A 21841-nucleotide genomic window follows, 5' to 3' on the forward strand; every position below is an offset into this window, starting at 1 on the left:
CTGCTCTGTTTGCCTGCTCTGTTCACCGCACTCCTGTTTGCCACGCTCCCTGGGTAGATTTTTAACCACTCACAGTTGGTGCCACCCCTCCTGTCTCCGTCCCCGGTGGGTCACCTCCTCGCGGTAGTTGAGCTCTTTGCAAGTCCTGTCAAGGACTTGAGGCCCCCTCCTCAGTGGCTCTTGTCGCTCTGTGGTGAGGTTTCTGGACGCTTATCTCCCCCGGCTCCGCTCCGGTGCCACAGGCATCCTTTCTCAAGCCACCCCCCTCAGCAAGTTGACTAACAATGGCCGCTGATGGCTGGTTTGTATGTTCCACCAAGCCTCCTGTCTCCGCCCCCAGTGAGTCACCCTTAACTATGTGTCCATTTACCCATTAATAACCTTTTTATTCCTTTTATCAGACTCAAGTTATATTATATGCCAATTAATTTTCTTATAATAAAAATCTCTGTGCTGGGACCTGATTTTTATTTTTGCAATATTGATGAATTAAACAAACAAAAAAAATCTTGTTAATGACTGAGGGTGACAGAGATTAATTTTGTTTGCATGCTGGGTGTCGAATAATCCATTCATTTCACACATCTCTTCAGAAGTGAGCCATGATATTTAACTGCACTTAAATGGATTCGCTTTATAGATCAGAATAAAATAAGTTACCAAAAAGACGCATGAATTCCACTTACACTTCCCCTAAACAGAATTTCTTTCCATTTTACAATAACAGTATGTAATGACAAGTATCTAAATGTAAAACAGTATCTAAACAGTATCTAATGAGAACACCAAATGACAAGTATGGTTCTACATTCACAAAATTCTCCTTACTGAAAAAAGTTTTTTAACAACAAGGAAGTTTATTGACTCCTAAGCACCAGAAAGCCTCCTGGACAGACACCAGAGGACTTTGACAAGCAGCACCAAATGCTACACAGAGGCTAACAGTCACATTAAACAGAATGAGCATTAAAATGCAGATTAAAGGGCCTTGTTCAAAACATAGTGCATGTCCTGTTCAAACTACATTTATGAACACTGTTCAATATTTTCACAGCACTTTCTCTCTGCCATACTGAATCTACTCTGTATCTTACAGCAATGAAGACTTATAATTTGTCGGCAGGCAATATTAAACATGTGATAAATACAACTGTAGCTTGTACTGAGTTTATTTATTTCATTTAAGAATTTTTAGGGCAACCTGGATAAAACTGAAGAGCAGCAACAGTGGGCCATAAGATTTTATGCAAAGACTGAATTATTGTAGAATAAATTGTAGTTTATCATTTAGAAGCTAGATACATATAAAAATATATCCTGTCATTACAGAGCATTTATAATCTATTTCTTTGATTGTGTTTAGGTGTACTTGTGGCATGAGAGCACATCATACAAGGAATTACAAAAAATTCATTGACTGATAGTTCCCTTTTAGGACTAGATGGATTTCTAATCACTGCCTGGAATGAATTTAAATGAGTCTTCACCACATCTGGACTGGCACCTAGAGCAGATACTGAACTTTCTATACATTGGATGATTATACCTACCAAAACTGCTGAAAAGCCACCTACTTACCCTGGATTGATGGAAGACTGAATGCAAAGAACTGTTTTATGGGTGGGAATTATTGTCATTATCCTGTTTGATAATAATGCAAAGCACTACTGCTTTTATTTCCAAACTCAGTGGATAAAGAACTGGATGGATGGTTGCACTCAAAGAGTTGTGGTCAATGGTTCAATGTCCGACTGGAAACCAGTAATGAGTGGTGTCCCTCAGGGATTGGTGTTGGGACCGGTCTTGTTTAACATCTTTGTCAGTGACATGGACAGTGGGATTGAGTGCACCCTCAGCAAGTTTGCCGATGACACCAAGCTGTGTGCTTCTGTTGATACACTGGAGGGAAGGAATGCCATCCAGAGGTACCTTGACACACTTGTGAGGTGGGCTGATGCCAACCTCATAAAGTTTAACCATGACAAGTGCAAGGTCCTACACCTGGGTGGGAGCAATCCCAGACACAGCTACAGGTTGGGCAAAAAGGAAATTCATGGTAGTCCTGCGGAAAAGGACTTGGGGGTGTTAGTCAATGAGAAAATGAACATGAGCCAGCAGTGTGTACTTACAGCCCAGAAAGTCAACTGTATTCTGGGTTGCATCAAAAGAAGCATGACCAGCAGGTTGAAGGAGGTGATCCTGCCCCTCTACTCTGCTCTTGTGAGACCTCACTTGGAGTACTGGGTGCAGTTCTGGTGTCCTCAACATAGAAAGGACATGGAACTGTTAGAACAAGTCCAGAGGAGGGCCACAAGGATGATCAGGGGACTGGAGCACCTCCCATATGAAGACAGGCTGAGAAAGTTGGGGCTGTTCAGCCTGGAGAAGACAAGGCTGCGTGGAGACCTCATAGCAGCCTTCCAGTATCTGAAAGGGGCCTAGAGGGATGCTAGGGAGGGACTATTCATTAGGGACTATAGTGATAGGACAAGGGTTTAATGGGTTTAAACTTCAACAGCAGAGGTTTAGACTGGATATAAGAAAGAAATTCTTTACTGTTAGGGTGGTGAGGTACTGGAATGGGTTGCCCAGGGAGGTTGTGAATGCTCCATCCCTGGCAGTGTTCAAGACCAGGTTGGATGAAGCCTTGGGTGATATGGTCTAGTGTGAGGTGTGCCTGCCCATGGCAGGGGGGTTGGAACTAGATGATCTTAAGGTCCTTTCCAACCGTAAGTATTCTATGATTCTATTATTCTAAGACTGTTGATTCTATGATTTATTAAGAAAAATAGTTTTTCTTGAGAAACTTGCTGACAGCAGCTACTTGTAGCCATCAGATTAAAGTGCTCTGTCATATTTCACAAGAAATCAATTTTGGATGCAACAGTGTTGTTACAATTCTGCCACAAAACAAGGAATGCTGAACTCCTGTTTCCAGCTGTATACATTTCAGTTGGGCTTTTGTTCCAGTTCTCCTTTTCCTTCTTAACAGTCAAAACAATTACCTCAGCCCTTTTCAAGAGATGTCACAGCAGAAGACCACTCGGGCACTCTTAATTTTACTTTCCATTTTTCAATTTTGACAAGATGGAGAAAGGAAAAATAAAACCCCCAGAAGAAGTGCAGGATTCAGGGCAGCCTTAAAATGTGAATTAAGCATTCCCTGTTCTGGTTGAGGATTTCCTTAGGTACATCTTTCTATATGAAACACAGAAAGCCAAGATTCCCTCCTTCATACGTTCACTTTTGGGGATTTTGTGCAACACGAGTTCCTGTCCATTTTAATGGATTTTTCCCTAAAAGTTTTCTTCCATGGCCATGCACTGCAACTGTTAGGGTCATGTGGACAAAAATCGCCTTTTTGCTAGACATACAGTTCTGTCACTGGACAAAATCACCACAGAACTTGGAGTGCATGAAAAGTAATACAACATACCCAGAACTGTGACACATTCAAAATGACAGGACTTAAGAATCACATTCACAATGGTGTTTTGAGTGAACGTAAGCAAGACAAAGCAACAGTGCAACAGATTTTGCTTAAATTGAGCTGCATAACATAAAAGTCCCATGGAGCTTTTTGGCTGTATAAATGCAGAAAAATGGCTGTATCTTAGATGCTATTATAATATACACATACATATATATATTATATATACTTTTTTTAGAAAAGCAAGGAAGTAAGAAGCTGGAGAGGGATTTAAGAAAAAAGAGCTAATCCTTCCAAGTGACAGGCTAATAGTAACACATCTCTACTGATCAAAAGGTGGAAGATTAGCAGTAAGAGGGACAATGGACAATGCAGCATTTATTTAATACTGGTAAAAACACTAGCCAGACATATACATATAGGTCATATGAACAGGCAAATACTTTAAAATTATTCCATTCAAAGAAAAAACACCTAATGAGTCAGATACAAAGCATGGATACAGAAGTTGATTGTAAGCCTGCAAATGGAATCAGAGAAGCTCCATAGGAAATTTAGAGGAAATATGATGAGAACCCTTCAACTGAAAGAGGAACTTAATTCTCAAGAAAAGGACATTTCATTAGAAGAACATTAGTGACATCTAAAAGGTGAGCATGACAGTACTGCTTCTGCTATTTGGCTTGGGATCTGGTTCTTACAGATTTGGATGAAAACTCAGCACAATACAAGAGCTCTAATAAAACTAGCAGGGAGGGGTTCCTGATAGTTATTGAAAATTATATGTTCAAGTGAACATACAGATAAAAAAGACATACCAGACAGTATCTGCCAGAGCAATTAAGATGTTCTACTTTTCACAAAGGAAATGCTTCAATTTTCCTGATGAAAAAGGTACAGAACATTAATCTTAAGGCTTCAAATTCACGTAATGGGAAGAACAAGGAAAATTTTTGCTTTTAGAAGGCTATAAATGTCTGCCATGAGAATGGAGTTTAGTGATTTATAATCAAGAATTCTTCAAAGAAGCTCAGAGAAAATAATTTCCTGAAAATGGATCTCTGCATTAGTAACTCCAGCAGTGAGCATTAGAAGTTATTCAGGAGACACCCCAAAACTGTGTAACAAAGAGACTGTAACAGCAACTCTAGCCTGCCTATTGATGACTGGATGAGGACTGTAACCACAAAATCTCTGTGTGTCTGTTTTATAAGTATTAGCACGTACTCGGGGAGATGTAAATACTGATGTATATTAAAACCTGAACAGTCAATGTCTGATGTCCTTGAAGTCTATGATTTTATTTCTGAAGTAAGAAATAAAATAAAGTAAGTTTTTTTTCCTTTTTCCTCTGGGTATCCCATAAAGACCACAGGTAGAAAACCAGATAAAGAATCACACTACCTTTACCAAACAAAACAGGATATTTGAAACTATCACCATGGCACTCACAAATGGAATGAGTTGCTGGCTGAATATGAGCTGATTATCTGAGATGAACAGATCACTATTCTCAGAGCACCTTCCTAGGAAATACAAAAAATATGTGTTTTCTTAGTTTACTATTACAGATATCTAGAACTGAGAACAGCACTGTGCCATGAAGACAGAACATAGTTACTAAAATTTAAAACATTCAAAGATAATTAAAAATCTCACCAGTACACAGTGAAACCAATTAAACAGCACAGCTATTAAAAAAAAATAAGGTAACACTTTTTGTTTTAAACACAAGCAACACCTTCCAAAGCAGCAGAAATTATGCATAACTAAGGTACACATACTGTAAACCACTGTACTGAATGTAAATTAAAGTTTTGCCTTTTGAATTGCAGGGTGTAGCCTGAAAAACACAGAGTTACTGGTGTGAAATTCAAGAACAGCTATGTATTCTCAGACAAAAGATACAGCCCAGGCTATGCCAGTGGCCTAATGGCCTGCAGGAAAAGACAAATGATATTTCTTTAGAGCGTATGTTTGTCCTCTTAAGTTCTGTGGTATAAGATCTGCCTTGGTCATGTAAGATGTTACGTTTCTACATGCAACAGTTATGAAAGGAGTTCTTTCAGTTGCTTTCTGAATCTATATGAACTACTACACACCACTGCTGTACCAAGCAGTTGCATGACTTATTTACATGTTTTTGAAGAACAGGTTTGTCTGCTTGCTTTGAATCATCTACCTCTATGCTTATTTGATGGCCTCTACTTCTTGCTTCTGAAGAGAGAGTGAACAACCAGCATTCCACATTCCCACGTTACCCAACACCCAACACATTGTATGTATCTTTATCACATAACCCTTTAGCCTGCTTTTCAAGTCTGTGAAGCCTAATCTACTCATTCACTAATTCTACAGAAACTCCTCCACATATTTGAGCATTATTTTGCCTTTTTGAATTCTCCTACATAAATTTTGTAATTTACAGAGCTGAAAATAAGTGATTACATGGAGGCAGATTCTTCTAGGTGGTATACAACACAAGGAAAACAGCAACAGAGAATTCCAGTTAGATACTGGGGGGGAAAGAATCACAACAGGGACAGGGATCAAATACTGAAACAGACTGCCCAGAAAGACTTCCATCACTAGAGCTGCTAGAACCTCAATTGCAAGAAGGCATTCTGCAGCCTGACGTAATATATGACCCTGCTCTGATCAAGAAGCAAGACCAGATGGCTTCCCTGAGATCTCTTCCAATTTAAATTATTCTGCAGTTCTGAGATATATGGGAAGCAGGTGCACATCAATTTAGACTGATGTAATGTTTTCTTCTCTATCTTCTCTCCCTTTTCACAAAACTTCTAGCATATTTTTTGGTTTAGAGCACTAGAGTAAACAGTGACCTGATATCCTCAGGAACATTCGGACCTTGTTTTGACTGGTAAGTCTGAGTCCACTACTGTTACATGTGAAATCAAGCACTGTTACAACAACCCGTTCTGCAGGAATGTAGTTACTCATATATAACACTAACATAAAAAACCAAATACAGACATAATCTGTATAATTTATAACAAGGAATTCACTAAACTTACTACCAAAAATATTTGCTTTATTTCCAAATAAAGTTTTCTACTATTTTAATTACTTATATGCATATTATTACTTCTATACCAGAATCTTTAAGGTGCAACACAGATTAGAAAGTGGTTTTTTTTCTGTTCAAAGAAACAGCAATAAAAAAGATCATTACACAAGAGACTGGTAAACTATTTGGAGACAAAAACCTGGAGACAAAAAAAATTTGGCTAATTTTACTTAGGAAAGCATCAGACGTCAGCATACACTTTTTATAAATGAAGTAATGTTTTAAAAAGCAGCATGTATTCATGACTGACCCTTTGCTTTATTTTTGAACGACTATCTATCAGAACAGAATGTACAGTTAAGTTGACTGCACTGTTATCTGTTTTAATTAGAGTTTCAGAGGACCAATTTTTCAAGCCATGTATAAAATGTCAGGGAAATGTCACCTTCACATTTGAAATGATTAATAAATCTTCCAAACACATGAATGTGTATTAGACATCTTTAAGGAAGCAGAGTACCTCTTAACTGGGGCTGGCAATAATGTTTCCAGAGACATGGTACATTTTAATTTTTACATGCTAAACAATCTTTCTATTAAAGGAAAAAAAAAGTTGATTTAATCTAGTTATCACTAAGAATGTCAACTATTCTTTATAGAAGACGATGGCTAAGTGTACTGCACCTAAGCAGAGACACAGATATCCTGCCCAATCACTGTTTTTGTGAAAGGAAAAGGTAGACAGAGAAACGCTTTTGCAAGGCAGACAGAATTTAGTAAGGAATTCCTGCTTTGCTTAATGAATGTATCTCTACACCATGAATACACATCCATCCTCTGATCGCATAATGATGCCAAACAAAGGAGAACTGATTTCAATAAAGGCAACTTAACAAACCAGTTCAGACTCCTGAAAGCTTAGACCCAAATTTGGAATGAACATGTATTTTTGAAAAATTAAGATTGCTTGACCTATGCTCAAGAGAGGCATCAAAACACAGCAATTGTAACAGAGGAAGAATTTGGTGAAAGACAGCTGCATAGGCAAATAATACAGACAGGTGAAGAACCTCTAAGGCTACATTTTGCATGAGGCATGACTGATTTTACAGTGCAGGTGGCTGAAGTACAATGAATCATACAAGGAACTCAGCAGATTAAGCAGATATAAACACAACTTCCAGCCATTTTCACATGAGGATCTGGACTGTTGAACATAAAAAGTGTTGCACAAAATGGCAAAAAAAACCCCTCAATTTCTAACGGTCTCTGCAATGGTCAGTAGCTGAAGTCAGGAAAGGATGATCACTCACAGCTACCACAAGCATGTTGGTGAATCCATGGAGAGCAGTGTACATGCAAAGAATGCCACATGGAATGGAAATTATTTTTACTAACCACAAATGACAGTTAATAGGCTTGCCAGAAATCTATGTATATTTACATACCTTCTGGACTGAGAAACACAAACCATTCTCCCTTCCTAATTAAGAGCAAAAACCTGTGTTCTGATTATTTTATAACTCAAAAATTGCAGATCAGAAGCCAACCCACATTTCAGCAAGGCACAAAGCATGAACTGCTCTCAACTGTTTATTCCTGATCTGCACAGGCAAATCTCCTCCAGTTCCACCAAATATAATGGCACCAGCACTCTGATGAAACATGATCCAAATCTGTTAAGCAGTTTGTAGGGAGGGCATTAGAAGGCAACAAAGACAAAAACTGTAGCTATAAGCAGGTGAATTATTGCTTCTACAAAGGCTACTCAAAAGATGTTACAGAAAAATATAGGGAATACAGAGCAAAGGTAAGGGGTACCATGGGAAGGACAGTCTGGGGGCTTCTCTTTAAGAGATAACTGAAAATAAAGTTTCACGTGTCTTCCACTCGAGCAGAGGTTCCCTCTAAAAGGAGATTTTTCTAAGGAGGTCTTTGGAATTCAGCATTTTGTATCCAGAAGAGAATAAATTGATAGACAAGTGAAGTAACTTACAGGATGTTGTACCAGCTGCATAAACTTAAGACTGAAGCTATGAGAGAAAGCAGTCTGTCCATCGGCCAACTCAACAGACCACTGTGCCAGCTGATAGTTATGCAGCCCAAAAGATACCCAAATACAGCATTTACAAGTACTGCATGAACTGAATTTAGCATGCTGCTAGTGACTGCACTTAGTATGCAGGTCAATTACTTTAATTAGAATGCATTAGTCAGTAGCAGAAGGAATGACACAATCTTCCCAGATCTCATTAAATATATATTCTAAAAGCTGTGGTTTGTATTTGGTAGCTTTCCAGTTAAAGATATGTCACAGTAGGTCACACTGTCACAGCAATGCCTGCTAAAGAAATATGTCTGACAAATCCATTGGTGGAGTTCAGATTTGAGGCATTTAAGCCCAAGAACATCTGGTCCCTGGAATTAGACTAGAGGCATAGATTAGCAGCCATACCCTGAAGTGCTAACAGCTGCGGGGGAATCAGTGGCCAGAAGTCAACATGTAAGGAAGGAACAGGGAAGAAGAACATGATCTCCGTATCACATGACCTTGAAATCCACAAGCAACTGTTAATTCCTTTCAGGGTCCATGAGACACCAAGAACTGAGTACTTCACAGCTGCAGACTCCCTGGCTGTAAGCGGGGACTCGCCACTCAACTTTAGAACTGATCCATGCCAACCAACAGAAGAGAGTACTCCATCCAGGAAGGAGAACCCCCATATTTTTCCCTAACCTCAATGGAAGTTTCTAGACCCCCATGAGGAACCCAGTCTCCCCAGCCACCCATTACTTGCACCCATGAGAAATTAGTTGTCTGTAACTTAATCATACCATTTTGACTGGTTTAAAGTAACATTCATTGAATTCTGCACTCTACATACTGCCACCCAAAAACTGGCACCTAACAATGAAGATGCCTTTTGTGACTCCAAGTGGCTGTAGATGACTCACTGACTGGTTTTAATGAAGCAACCCTGGCAAATGCTACATCAAGTGATGTGAAATAGCATTAAGCATTAAGCATCCTGTGATCTGCCAGGATGTAAAACTTCTTTCTTCCCTGAACAAATAGCATTTCTAAATATAGACTTGTGATTGCATCCTGTTTGGTAACTGTATTGTGAGAAGATGCATTTGTTGGATCACAATAAAATAAAGCTTGATGAGTTAACACTGAACAACTTCCGTCAGATGAGACACAACAGGTTCTTAAGCCATATACACACTTAAATGAGCTGTTTAAAGAATAAAAATGATACTTTCATAACCAGAAAGATTTTGTACTGCAACTAGATTCAAATGAGATCAGGTATTTCTGTTGGGCAGCTAGCACAGTCAGAACGTGATGTTCTTCATAGATCCCTGCATCAGCTTATTAACAAACTCAGATTCATATTAATAGACAAAATGACAGAGAGACTTTGTAACAGCTGCAATACAAAACTTCAGCGGCTTCCTGAGGTAGGATTAATGAGTAATTTTTGTAGGGTACCAATTTAAAATTAAGCTTTCATTTCTATAAATAGTATCTACTGGCATAACTACTAGAAACATAATAGTGTTTTTGCTCAGAACTTAAAAGCATAATACACAAATACCCACTATTTTTTTCCATTAAGAGAAACAGCAAACCAACATAGTGTTAAAAGTTTTTACAAATTAAACAATACCACAAATATCTGTTAAATAGAAAATGAAAAATGCAAACCCAATAGGCAGTGTTCAAATTCTAATCTGAGTAAAGCCTATTGTCCACTGACCTCATGTCATACATCACAGGTGTATGAAGCATAAGCACAAACAAGACTACTCTGAAAATACAGATATTGGAAGGAGGAAAGACTCAGTGTGCAAGTCTCAGGAATGGTATGAGAGTAACAGATTCAAATCCAAACTGAAGTTCATAAATGGTATCTAGCACAATGAGCCAAAATAAAATATGCAGAGTTTTTCACACAGAATTACAAAAAGACTGTAATTTTTTATGCTCAGTAGTCAACAAGAGTCTTTCATGTGTTTCACTCATTACCCATTAAAAGGAAACTTTTCCAACCTCCTCGGAGTTCATCAGTAGTACCTATTAAGCATTCTCAAGCTGCTTGACAAATAAAAGTCTCCTAAGTAACAGAAGAAACTTCTTTTGCTGTCCTCTTCCCTTCCACCCCCGAAAAGGGCCAATAACTTCTACAGATTATGGGTACAGTTATACATGACTCAATGAGGCAACTTATCAAGAAGTATGTTGAAGAAAGGAACTGACAAGATACTCTAAGTTATCTTAGTTGAAAATCCTTATTTCCTCATTAATTTTTATCACATTATAAAGCTCCATTTCATTATCACACTGCTCCTGAGGCACTTCAATGTCAAGATTACATTGCAGATACTGTGATCCATATACGTAGAGTTAATTTTACAATGATACATAAATCCCACAGACTGAACAGAACAACCACACAGCAGCAGCAAGCACCTGAAATGTACAAACTCCCTCTAATACACACCCACAGTTTGCATACTGTCACACTGGCTATCTCAGCAGAGCTCTCCTAAGAACTAAATTAGTGACAATAAAGAGGATGTTCCACCAACAGTCTTAAAAGAAAACTCTCATATTTTTCAAAAAGCCACTTCATTGCTCCATACAAAAATTATCTGAAGACAAATCATCCCTCCATTAATGGTACTTACGTACCTAAGTATGTCACATATTACTGTAGCTTGGAACCCTCATTCACAATTACTAAACAAGCACAAATACACTGTAATGAGACATCCCATTAGGTAGGAAATGCTCTCAATTCCTACCTGCAGGTTTGTCTTTTTGTCACACTCGTTAACAGTCTATCCTCTCTATGCTATAATAACTGCAGACTTTTACAGCAAAAAGTAATTTATATCAGCTGTTCTAAACCTTAATTTTCCTTGAAGACAGGGGCTTCCTTTTCAGAATCATGAAAGATTTTTGTACCTAGAAGTGTATTCTTTTTTTAACTCAGAATTTACTAGTTCACTTTTTTTTTTCAAAACTCTCTGAATATATCTTCCCTCACTTAAAAATACTAAAAAATATATTACTGAAGGATGACCCAAAGAAGAAAAAAAAAATAAAAATCAGTGATATCTGAAGCATGCTATATTATTAGCCCACTGTTAAAAATTGCTAACAGTAAAATATAAAAACAGGAACAAAAAATTACTGGGTCTGTATCATAAGGGTAGGGCTCTGAAAAATAGATTAGAATGCCATTGTGTTTTCTCAGTCTGTAGGAGGAAAGAGTCCTCCCACAGCTTTTTGCCATACTCATGGCAAAAAAGTGCAGAAGTCACAAAGTAAACCATAAAATCATAGAATTCAATCTGGCAACAAACTACCAGTGGCACTAGATCCAACCCATAAATTCCAATTCCAATAAGTATTTTACAATGCATTTTAACACTTTTAGAAACATAATAATTACATTTAAGAACAAGGGTATTTTTAACCAGCCACTTAAAAAAGGAGATGATTTGAAGCAGCCAAATTCTATCCCACTATTTCCTGTGTGCTGTCTAGAGGGTATGAGAAGCTAATAATCGCACAAATCCCATCCCATCACCATGAAAAAGATGCAAGAAGCTAATCCTGATAATTCTGGCAGAGAATTACTACTTTTCTCCCAGCACACAAACATTCCAAAACACACTGAAACTTATGCTGGATACCAGCATGTGATTTCTATTCAAAGGGAAACTTCTGAGTGAAGCTCTCTTAATTCACAGAGAAAAATTTGACCAAAAGAACAAATCCCCAGTGGTGTGCAATCCTGCAACATTACTATGATGAAGCCTTCTTCTTAAGGAAAACTGAAAGGCCTTGAAATATTTTTGGCTGCTCAAGAGAAATATATGTACTTAAGAACATATATTCTTCTTCATACAGACAGCGCAAAATAATTCTGCACTTAAAATATTCTGAGAGTTTGTTTACTCCGAATGAATCACCTCCCTCAGTTCCTCCCCAGTTCTAATTTTCCTTTCCCCAAGACTAGGTTATTCCCCAATACTTTTTGATAGATAAAATGATAACTTCAAGAAATACATAATTTCTGAACCTTCATCTATGAAAAAGTCTGCTAAAAGTCATGCTAATCTTTCACTTCAGATGTTCCTAGGCATGTTCACTGGAAAGAAACTTCACAACTCCACTGATCTTCCACCTTGTAAATTCTGGACCACTCAGTACTGCCCACATGGGACAAATTAAGACTGAGTTAATCTGTTTCTTTAGTGTCTCCTTTTGGATTGTTCATACTCTGACGCTCGTCCATCAGGCAAGTAGGATTTACAAGGAGAAGAAACAGAACATGCTCACTCTGCGAGCAAGATGGACAGAATTCATCCTCCACACTTCCTAGAAGCATCTGACATTTGGAATATTTTTTTCCATGTTAAGTTTGGCTGTAAGCCAGAAACACAGACTCCAGCCAGCAAGCCTGGAAAGGGACCCAAAGCAAAGATCGCTTAGATGAACTCTACTCGTCCAGGCAACCAATGAATGCAATTATTTCCAAGGCTTTTATGAATTAATAAGCACAATTCCAACATGACTGGATTGGCAGCATTTCCTCTACTGATGAAAAAATAATTGAGAGAACAGATAGGGATACCAACACTGCACAAACTTACTTTGGCCCAGTTTCTATTGACAAGAATCTTAAATTCTTGGAATACCACAGTAGAAGTCTACAAAATTTATAAACACATAAATCAAACAACTGTGAAGGGCTCCCTTACTACTTCGTACTACATGCCCTCATATAATCTTAGTTATTTATGTCATGAGACACAGATTAGTAGAGAATTACTTATATGGACAGATAAGCAAGGCAGCTGTTTGGTGACTTTAAAAAATTTAGAACTGACAAATTGATTAAATTTGTCGATTACGATTTCAGTGAGAATCCTGAAAACACTTCCCTCAAACCCAAACCTACACAGGAAGATTCTTAAGACTGCTGATTTGCTGATTGCACTATTAGAAGGAGCACTGAGTCATGGAATTTAGAAAGTGAGCATGGAAATATAAAGCATTCATATTAGGAAAACACTGTTTCATGCATTTCATATTTTTCCACCATAACAGTTGAGAACTTATTGGGTTTTTCTACCGTCATCTTTACCAAAAGCTGGCTTATCTTACTGTTAAAGCTTTTACTGAGAATAGAATAGGATCTCTGAAGCCTTTGTTGAAGGAATGACAAATAGTAAAAACCAGTGAGATATGAGGTGAACTTCTATATACTTTTTTCCTTTTGGATAATTCTGCTATAACAGGTAAAACTGGAACTCAGAAATGCAAAATTTCTACAAATACCACAGCATATTCCACTGCACACAGTTTTAAGCATATCACTCTCCTGGAGGAGTGCATTATTGGTGAGATCAATCCCACTGCTGTACCACAATATTGTGATGCTTCAGCTTCCTTCTACTCTGTGTAGCTCTCATGAATTAAAGTTATCAGAGACATCACAGTCTCCTTCCTGACTCATCAGCACTCCAGAGAACCTTCCATCCTGACAGCCAAGCTGGACAGGGAGTCCTTTAAGGAGTATATGGAGAAAGAACAGTAACATTGTACTGTTGCTCCATGGACATTCTAACTACACAGCTCTTTTAGTTGCCTTACACACTGCTGGAGATTATGAATTAAGATGTTTTTACATTACAGTTGTATGTATTTTTCTATTATTTGCAAAAAATAAAAAATCCGAACAATACAAGAGAAAGCCATTATTTCAGATTATTTAGACGTTAGACAGATGAGAACACACATTTTTTCCCTCCACATCTGTGTGTCTTACATGGCTTTTTTAAACATATGTAACAAAAAAAAATTTTGATTTTCAGTCATAACTTGTCTTCTGACACTTAGCTCCACCTGCTGACAATTCTTTAAGTATTGCAAAGGCTGCATACCAAGTCTCAGTTTTATCAGTGGTTCCAGTATAATGCTGTATTACTAAAAATAAATCTACTTGACACATTTCTATAGTGAGAAAACCATATAGTTTCACATACATATTCTTAAAAGTAACGGGATTGCACCTATATAGTATTTGCTTTTACCATGTAAACAAAAAGGAGAAAACATTTTAAAGAGGTATACAGATTTAACTGTATTATTGCTAAACAAAATTAATTACTATTTTATTTTAACTAGGCTTAAGCACTTCACGAAGATTTCCTACTATGTAACAACTTCCACCCTAAAACTGACACTGTAATTTTAAGCCTCTGAAATGGAAACCACCATCATTGTACTTAATTACCTCAGTAAGCGTTTAACTGGTACTGCAATATTCCAAATATTCCTGGTGTTTTTGTTTCTATTCAGATCTTAAGATGTAAGTGTTGTTGTTGTTGTTGTATTTGTTTTAATGACAATGGATTACTGTCATGCTCTGTTAATCATGCTAATAGCAAGAACAGCATTTATACCTTAGTACAAAAGACAGGCCATACATCCATTGACCTAACACCTAAACATGAAACACGAGTTCAAGCTTACAGGTACTGGTTAATTTTTGTAAAGTAACATAATACATATCAAATCAATTCGGATACATTTGGGAAATAAATCCAGAAGTTTACAAGGAATAACCAGCTTTTTCTTAGTATTTATCTCTTAAACGTTAAGTATAGAAGAAAAAGTTAATTATGATTTTTCAGATTACATAGTGCATTGTATAAATTTGAAGCCATTATTTTAAACTTGTAGCAACTTCAGCATTAAAATTATCTCTGTCTTGCATGGTAATCTCAGTCGAAAGGCACAAATACCAGAAAAATTTCCACATATGATGCCAAAACTAATAAATGCAATGTTCAGTAATGGGCAAAACCAGAAATTTTTTTCCTCAACTCCTTGCTATAGTATATCATTGAACAAAAGAGAAGCATCCAGCAATTACCTTTTTTCTTAAAATGTACACATGAACACCAATACATAGCTAACATTCTGGAAACAATAAAATATATTGAATAAACCAAACCATGTTGAAGACACTAACAATGTGTGCAGTCTACAGTTAACAGAAGCAAAAAAAGAACAAGGAAACAAAGGAATTTTACCTAATGTATGAGATGGAAAACGACACAATTTGTGCCCTAATCTACAATGAATTTGATTGTATTTATATGACAGCATATAAATACACGAAAAGGAAACTTTACAAAATGTTTTGTATATCATATTTTTAATTTTAAATTACAAAAAAAAATTCACTTGTGACTGAATACATTAAAATTTACTTCATATGCATGCTCACAACACAAGCCAACTATGATTTTGTCATTCCTAGGAATAGAATTCGTAAAATAAGCGTTCATGATGAAGTTCTGAAGAGGAATAAATAGCCACATCCAAATGCAGTATCAGACAACATTCAGATGAACTGCTTCTGGATACAGACAAGAAACCTAAACAGAATCATAGCTGAAGAAACAACAATTCTCTTGAATGATACCACAATGAGCAATCAGCAGTAAGAACATTTCATTTTAATTATTTAACAGCTGTATAATTTTAAGCAGTTTTACTTAAAAAAATAATCTTATTATAAAAAGCATAAGGAAGCTTATTTATTTGAACAGCCTGTCAGTGTATTATTTTTTCATCTTGAATTACAGTCAAGACTGCCCTCTCAAATTACAGGAATTTGAAAAAAGTTCAATTTAGATTTGAGCTGTTTCTACCACTTTTTTAATCAATTTTACTAGCACATGATATTAACTTAATAGTTACGCAAAACTTAAGTGGTATATGCCTGCTTTAAATAAATTACTCAAGGAAAATCACCCAACACTTAAGTCAAATTCTGTTATTTTTCATGGTACATACAAATTACAAGACTAAATTTTCTTAAGCCAAATTAGCAACATTTTTCTTACTCTCAGCACATTTAATATATGCAAAAAATGTATTTCCTGCATCATACCAGAAATTTCAGTATACACATACTCCAGAGAAGAAAAAAAAAAAAACAAACCACCAAACAAACAACAAAAAACCACCACAAAATTATCATGGATAACTTTTATTCCAAAAAAAATTAAGAGGTGAGTACTCTTTACTCATATGTGTTGTACAAGGATTATTTTCTCATAACCATTGAAACAGATTTGGAGACAGGACAACAGTTTTTAGTAATCGTACACTGAGGTAGAAGAATACCAGTCTCTTGATTAGACTCATCATCTCAACCCTTACAGACAATATCCACTACTGCTACTACAGGATGCGTAGGAACACTACATATAAATAACTATGAAATACTATAGTTACTGTAACTAACATGAAATAACTAACAAGATAGCCTACCCAAAAAGATTCCAAGCCTCCTAGTCTTTCATAATCATTACCCTGATCTTTCCTTCTCCATCTTTTTGTGCTTTAGCAACTCCCTAGATGATAAGCATGCCAACTTTGTGAAATTAAGTTTTGTACCAGTGAAAATGGCAGCAACCTGCCAGTGCCTTGTAAATATTTAACAGCAGTGGAAGTAAGAGAATACTGATAATTAAGTGTATATGTAGAAAGAGAATGGAAATAAAAACAAACTTGGTTCCACAAACAGAGAAAACAAAAGCATTCCTATCAGAAACAATAATTTCATTATTCTTTCACTGAGCTGGTGCTCTGGGGGCCAAAACAAATGGCAAGCTAAACCTCTAAAGAAAACAAGTCACCAAAATCTCATATATGTCAAACCTAATCCATAAAAGCAAACACTACTGCTTTTCCCTTTAGTAAACAGAGTTTGTTTGCTTTTTTTATGTAGCCTACTGTCCCTACACACAGCTGCATACAATTGAGAAAAGGAATTATACTTATTCAAATTGCATGAGGCCTCATCATCGTACAAAACATTCCGTTGATAAGTAAGAGGACGTAAATATTTAAAAGTAAGTTGCAAAGAAACCAGCATTCATTTCTATTCAAAGAAAAGAGTAATTATATACATAAAAGTCACTTCTTAGTTACATGTGTGCAGCAATTCCAGCAGCTTTTACTGTTATATTTCTATCTACAACTGTGAAGGTTCAACAGAGGTAATGAAACTATCAATATCTACTCAGTCATGTTTAGTGAATCTATTTAAGGTTTTATACATTTGATTATAAAACAGTCTAATGAAAATCTAAGCATCAACTGTACAGAAGAACAAACCAAGTCCACAGACATACAGGGAGCATTACAAGTCATTCAAATTAAAAACCAACTAACCGAACAAACAAAAAAAACCCTACAAAACTGAACCTTTTTTTTAGACAAGTCTTCACAAACAGAAAGTGAGGTTTACTCACTTCAGTCATCCCTGTGAATATCCTGGGACTCTATCCAGAATCAAAGTACAACAGAAAGACTGCACAATTCAGTAAAACAGATGTAAAACTTACCATAGAAGTCACTGATCTGGCATCTTCTTCATAATTCACTACAGGTGGTGGCTCTTTTCCATCATTTTCTTGAACTTTTTGTTCCAGTAGTTCTTTCTGGGCTGCAAATTTTGCCTCAGAGCATCTTAATTGCTGAACTGTTTGCTTAAGTTCTTCCAGTGCTTGCTTTTGGCTCAGTAAGAGTACAATGCTGCAGAGGAAAACAACGAACTATTTTAAAAAATATATGACTTAAAATACATAGTTTGTTTCATAAATTTTTTTTTAAAAAAGACAAACATACAAAAGAGAGCATGAAAACTTCTCAACAGAATTATCTGTTCAAAGGCATAAACACATGACACAATTCTAGAAAATTTCCAAAGCTATAAGGCAATGCAAACACCTACTTTGCCATTTTCTTCTCTCAATCTATCCCAAAATCATGTTGTAATAAATATAGATGAAACTCCTATTTTTGTCCATTTTGGACTGAATTTATAAACACTAGGGTTCACCATTCTTTAGAGAAGAAATCTTGAAAAAAGAGATCACCCTGTGGAAATGGTCTTCCACCATCTGCAGGGCCTTGGTGATGGTGGATATAATGACACATCCCTAACATTGAATGGCTTCCTTCTTATCATGATCTGAAGATAACAAGACATCTTGCAAGTTAAAAGTCACAAGCTATTCTCTCAACCCAACTGTGGCAAAATGGATTATCTTCTAATTGACTTGCCCAAATCCAACATAGACTGCTCCCCATTCCATCTATGCATGAGGAATTAGAACCTATAAAACTATTTGCCTATGGCTTGCCTGAGTGCAAACTTTATAGTCCTTGTGGCATGTTAAAGAGCTGCTATGTCTCACAGAGTAAGATCTTGTGTGAAGAATCCTTGCAAGACCTGAAGAGGGCAACAGGTTGGGAAGTGGTAAAAAGGTTAACTGAATTAAAAAACAAATATTCAATATGCTATCATGTTAGGAAGGAAGATGGTATGTCTCACATACACATATACAAATAAAATATGAAACTACTCCCTGTGTTATGGGTGATACTGTCATTTGAAAAAGGAAATGGATATCAATGCCAGGATAACAGCAGCAATACAACTAATTTTTGAGGAGAAACACAAAATCAGAGACCTGGAGATACAATTCTGCATATGCCCTAGTTAAAAGCTTAGTACATGCAAAGATCAATTGGTAGTTTTGCCAGAATTAGACAATGAGAAATGCTTTTAAGCCCCAACCCAAATTCCTGCTGCAAAGCCAGTAAACAACTCAGAACATGTGGTACTGAAGCTGTGTCATAAAGAAGTAGGGGGACAGCTGAAGTCCAAACTGCTTCAAAATGAAGAGACAGAAAACATGATTTTGCAGACTTTTATCATTTTGCCCACATAAAGTAGACAAGTAGATTTCCTCAGCATTGAAGGGCAACGCTCAGCACATTGGGTGAGGCTCAACAATAACATAGGGTCTAGAGCTCTTGCATTTGAGTGGGCCTCCTCACTGTCTTTTCCTGATGACAGACTTGCACTTCACCAGCAGAATAACCTCTGGCTCAGGAAGCAAGCTTTCTTTTTTTTGCTCAACTACCTTTATTTTTCGCCTTGTCTTGCATCACTGATGCCAGTCCATATGCTATGACAGCAGTCAAGAGCATGCAACAGTTGGATGAGAGATTTTCTGTGGACCCTAAGCACATGCAAAAACATCCTGATATACTCTGAACTGCAGTTAAAAGGTGGCAACAGGGTCTGTTGGAGGAAGACATGACCAATGACAAATCAGACCTGGGATGATTTCATGGAAGCTTTTATCTGACAACTAGAAATCTGAACCAAATTTCATGCCTTTTAATACAACCTACAAGTGCTGGTGCAGACTGAACTGGAATCATCTCAACACCACAAACATCTACGGGATCAGTTAAAGGAGTCTTCCCACAGTGAGAAACTCAGGGATGGTCTGAACTTAGAGAGGTAACTAATAATTATACTGAGGAAAACACCAAACCAAATTAAAAAGAAAATAAAAACACACCACCAAACTCATCCAGTTCAAATACAATTTATCATTTAAGTAACATGCAGCAAGGAAGATAGGTCAGAAACCAAAAGACTGGAAAATATACTGTGCCTATATGTGAATTTCACCAAAGAAAGAATAGGAAAGTACCTAACCAAAACACTAATATCATATACATTACATACATAAAATTTTGTTTATGAATAAAATTATATCCAAAGTATCAAGTGACAAGTTGCCTTCAGCAAAGAGCTTCAAGACTTCTTCAGTGAATGAAGAAAGGATTACCTGAGGACTTTTGTTACAATTTACTGGTATTATAAACTCGTATTTATGACCAAGTTCGTAAGGTTATGACTGATTGCAACAAGAACCATAAAAACATCAGCACAACAGGCTTGGTTGTGTGTTGTATTAACTTCAGTTTAGACTGGGATGTGAGTATTTTTTCTAACCAGAGGTAGAAAAAAACCTAAGGTCTTGTCCAATAATAATCTTTTACCAATAATATAATAATCTTTTACTTATGGCACTGTAAAGCACTCATTAATCCCTCACCTTCATTTTTTACAATGCTGTACTACAAGGTATCAGATCTACATTCAGTTTTGTAAAGAAAATACAACAAAGAATTAACTTAACCTGATGAGCTCAAACATATTCTTGCATAAGAAAAAGTACATCTTGAACATGAGTCTGAAAGTCTTCCACAAAACTGTATCTACACAATAAACTCCACAGAGAGGCAATCTAAATTGACTGCTCTTCTTCCATCAGACTGAAGTTAAAAATAAGCAAAGGTTCAGTTCTTGAGCCCTCTCAACACTGTGACAATTATACTGAACTAGTGGATCTGCTCAGTTTCCTACTGAATTAAGATCTGCAGTAGGTAAGGGTTATTTTAGAGATGAGGTATTCTTTTTCAAAATAATCTCACAAAAGCAAAACAAGATTAGCGATTGTTACTTCTTACTTACTTCTTAGGAAATCAATTATAGGTACTTTTGCCTCACATTACTGTATTTTGAAATTTCATTTTGACTTACTCAGACTTCTTTTCACAAGTCTTAGAGGACTCTTCTATTTTTTTCTCCAGCTCCAAAACAAGTTCCTCTTTGCTCAAAAGGGTTTGCTGTGTCTGAATCAGTTCTTCTATTACAGTTTTTTAACCTATAAAACATAGATTTCAGAAGCCCACGTTATTAATATGCAAACTGTATATATTTGGAACATTGCATTTTCTTCCTTAAGATGCAAAGAGCATTACTCTTTACCTTGCTCGGTGCCTGGTGATCTTTTTCTGTGGATGGAGGTTTATATTATGCTATTAACTTAAATTATTACAGATCCCATACTAATTTCTGTACACATACAAGGTTATAGAATGATCTGCTGCCTGCAGGCTCTCCTGAAGAAAATTTCTTCCAGAATGTGTGATGTGGTCTATGAATTAATACCTTCCTAATATATTGCTAATTTATGAGACATTTTATGAAAGATCAAACCCTTCCAAATACAATGAATCAGCAGTTGGGCCGTACTCATCTCTACGAATAACAAAAATAGAAATGGACACTACCATAAGAGTGGTTTGTATTTTTTTCTCTACAATTAACTTTTTTTAAAGCCAGTCAATATTTGGTAACAGTTAATTCAAATGAAAGATAGCATTTGTACAAGAAGGTATCAGTATTTGCTTAATACTAAAAGATAAGGGGTTATTGCACATTACAACCATTTCAATTATGCTGGCAAACATTCCAATGACAAAAATTCAATACGCATGGGCTCCTCCCAGAAGGCAACAGGAGACCTGGATATGGAGAAGACCAAGGCACTCAATGATCTTTTTGCTTCAGTCTTCACTGGCAAGAGCACCAGCCACACTGCCGCGGTCGCAGAAGGCAAATGTG

At 36.6% G+C, this 21841-nt stretch overlaps 1 protein-coding gene across 1 annotated transcript in view; it reads right to left on the bottom strand.

Annotated features, from left to right (window-relative positions):
* Positions 1-21841, bottom strand: part of FER (FER tyrosine kinase) — a 153454-nt gene that overhangs the window by 97258 nt on the left and 34355 nt on the right. Inside the window, 2 exon segments of the mRNA XM_034072609.1 lie at positions 17910-18099; positions 20975-21142. Coding sequence (XP_033928500.1) covers positions 17910-18099; positions 20975-21142 — 358 coding nt within the window.

This window comes from Melopsittacus undulatus, chromosome Z, assembly GCF_012275295.1.
Source record: "Melopsittacus undulatus isolate bMelUnd1 chromosome Z, bMelUnd1.mat.Z, whole genome shotgun sequence".
Classification (NCBI taxonomy): Eukaryota; Metazoa; Chordata; class Aves; order Psittaciformes; family Psittaculidae; genus Melopsittacus; species Melopsittacus undulatus.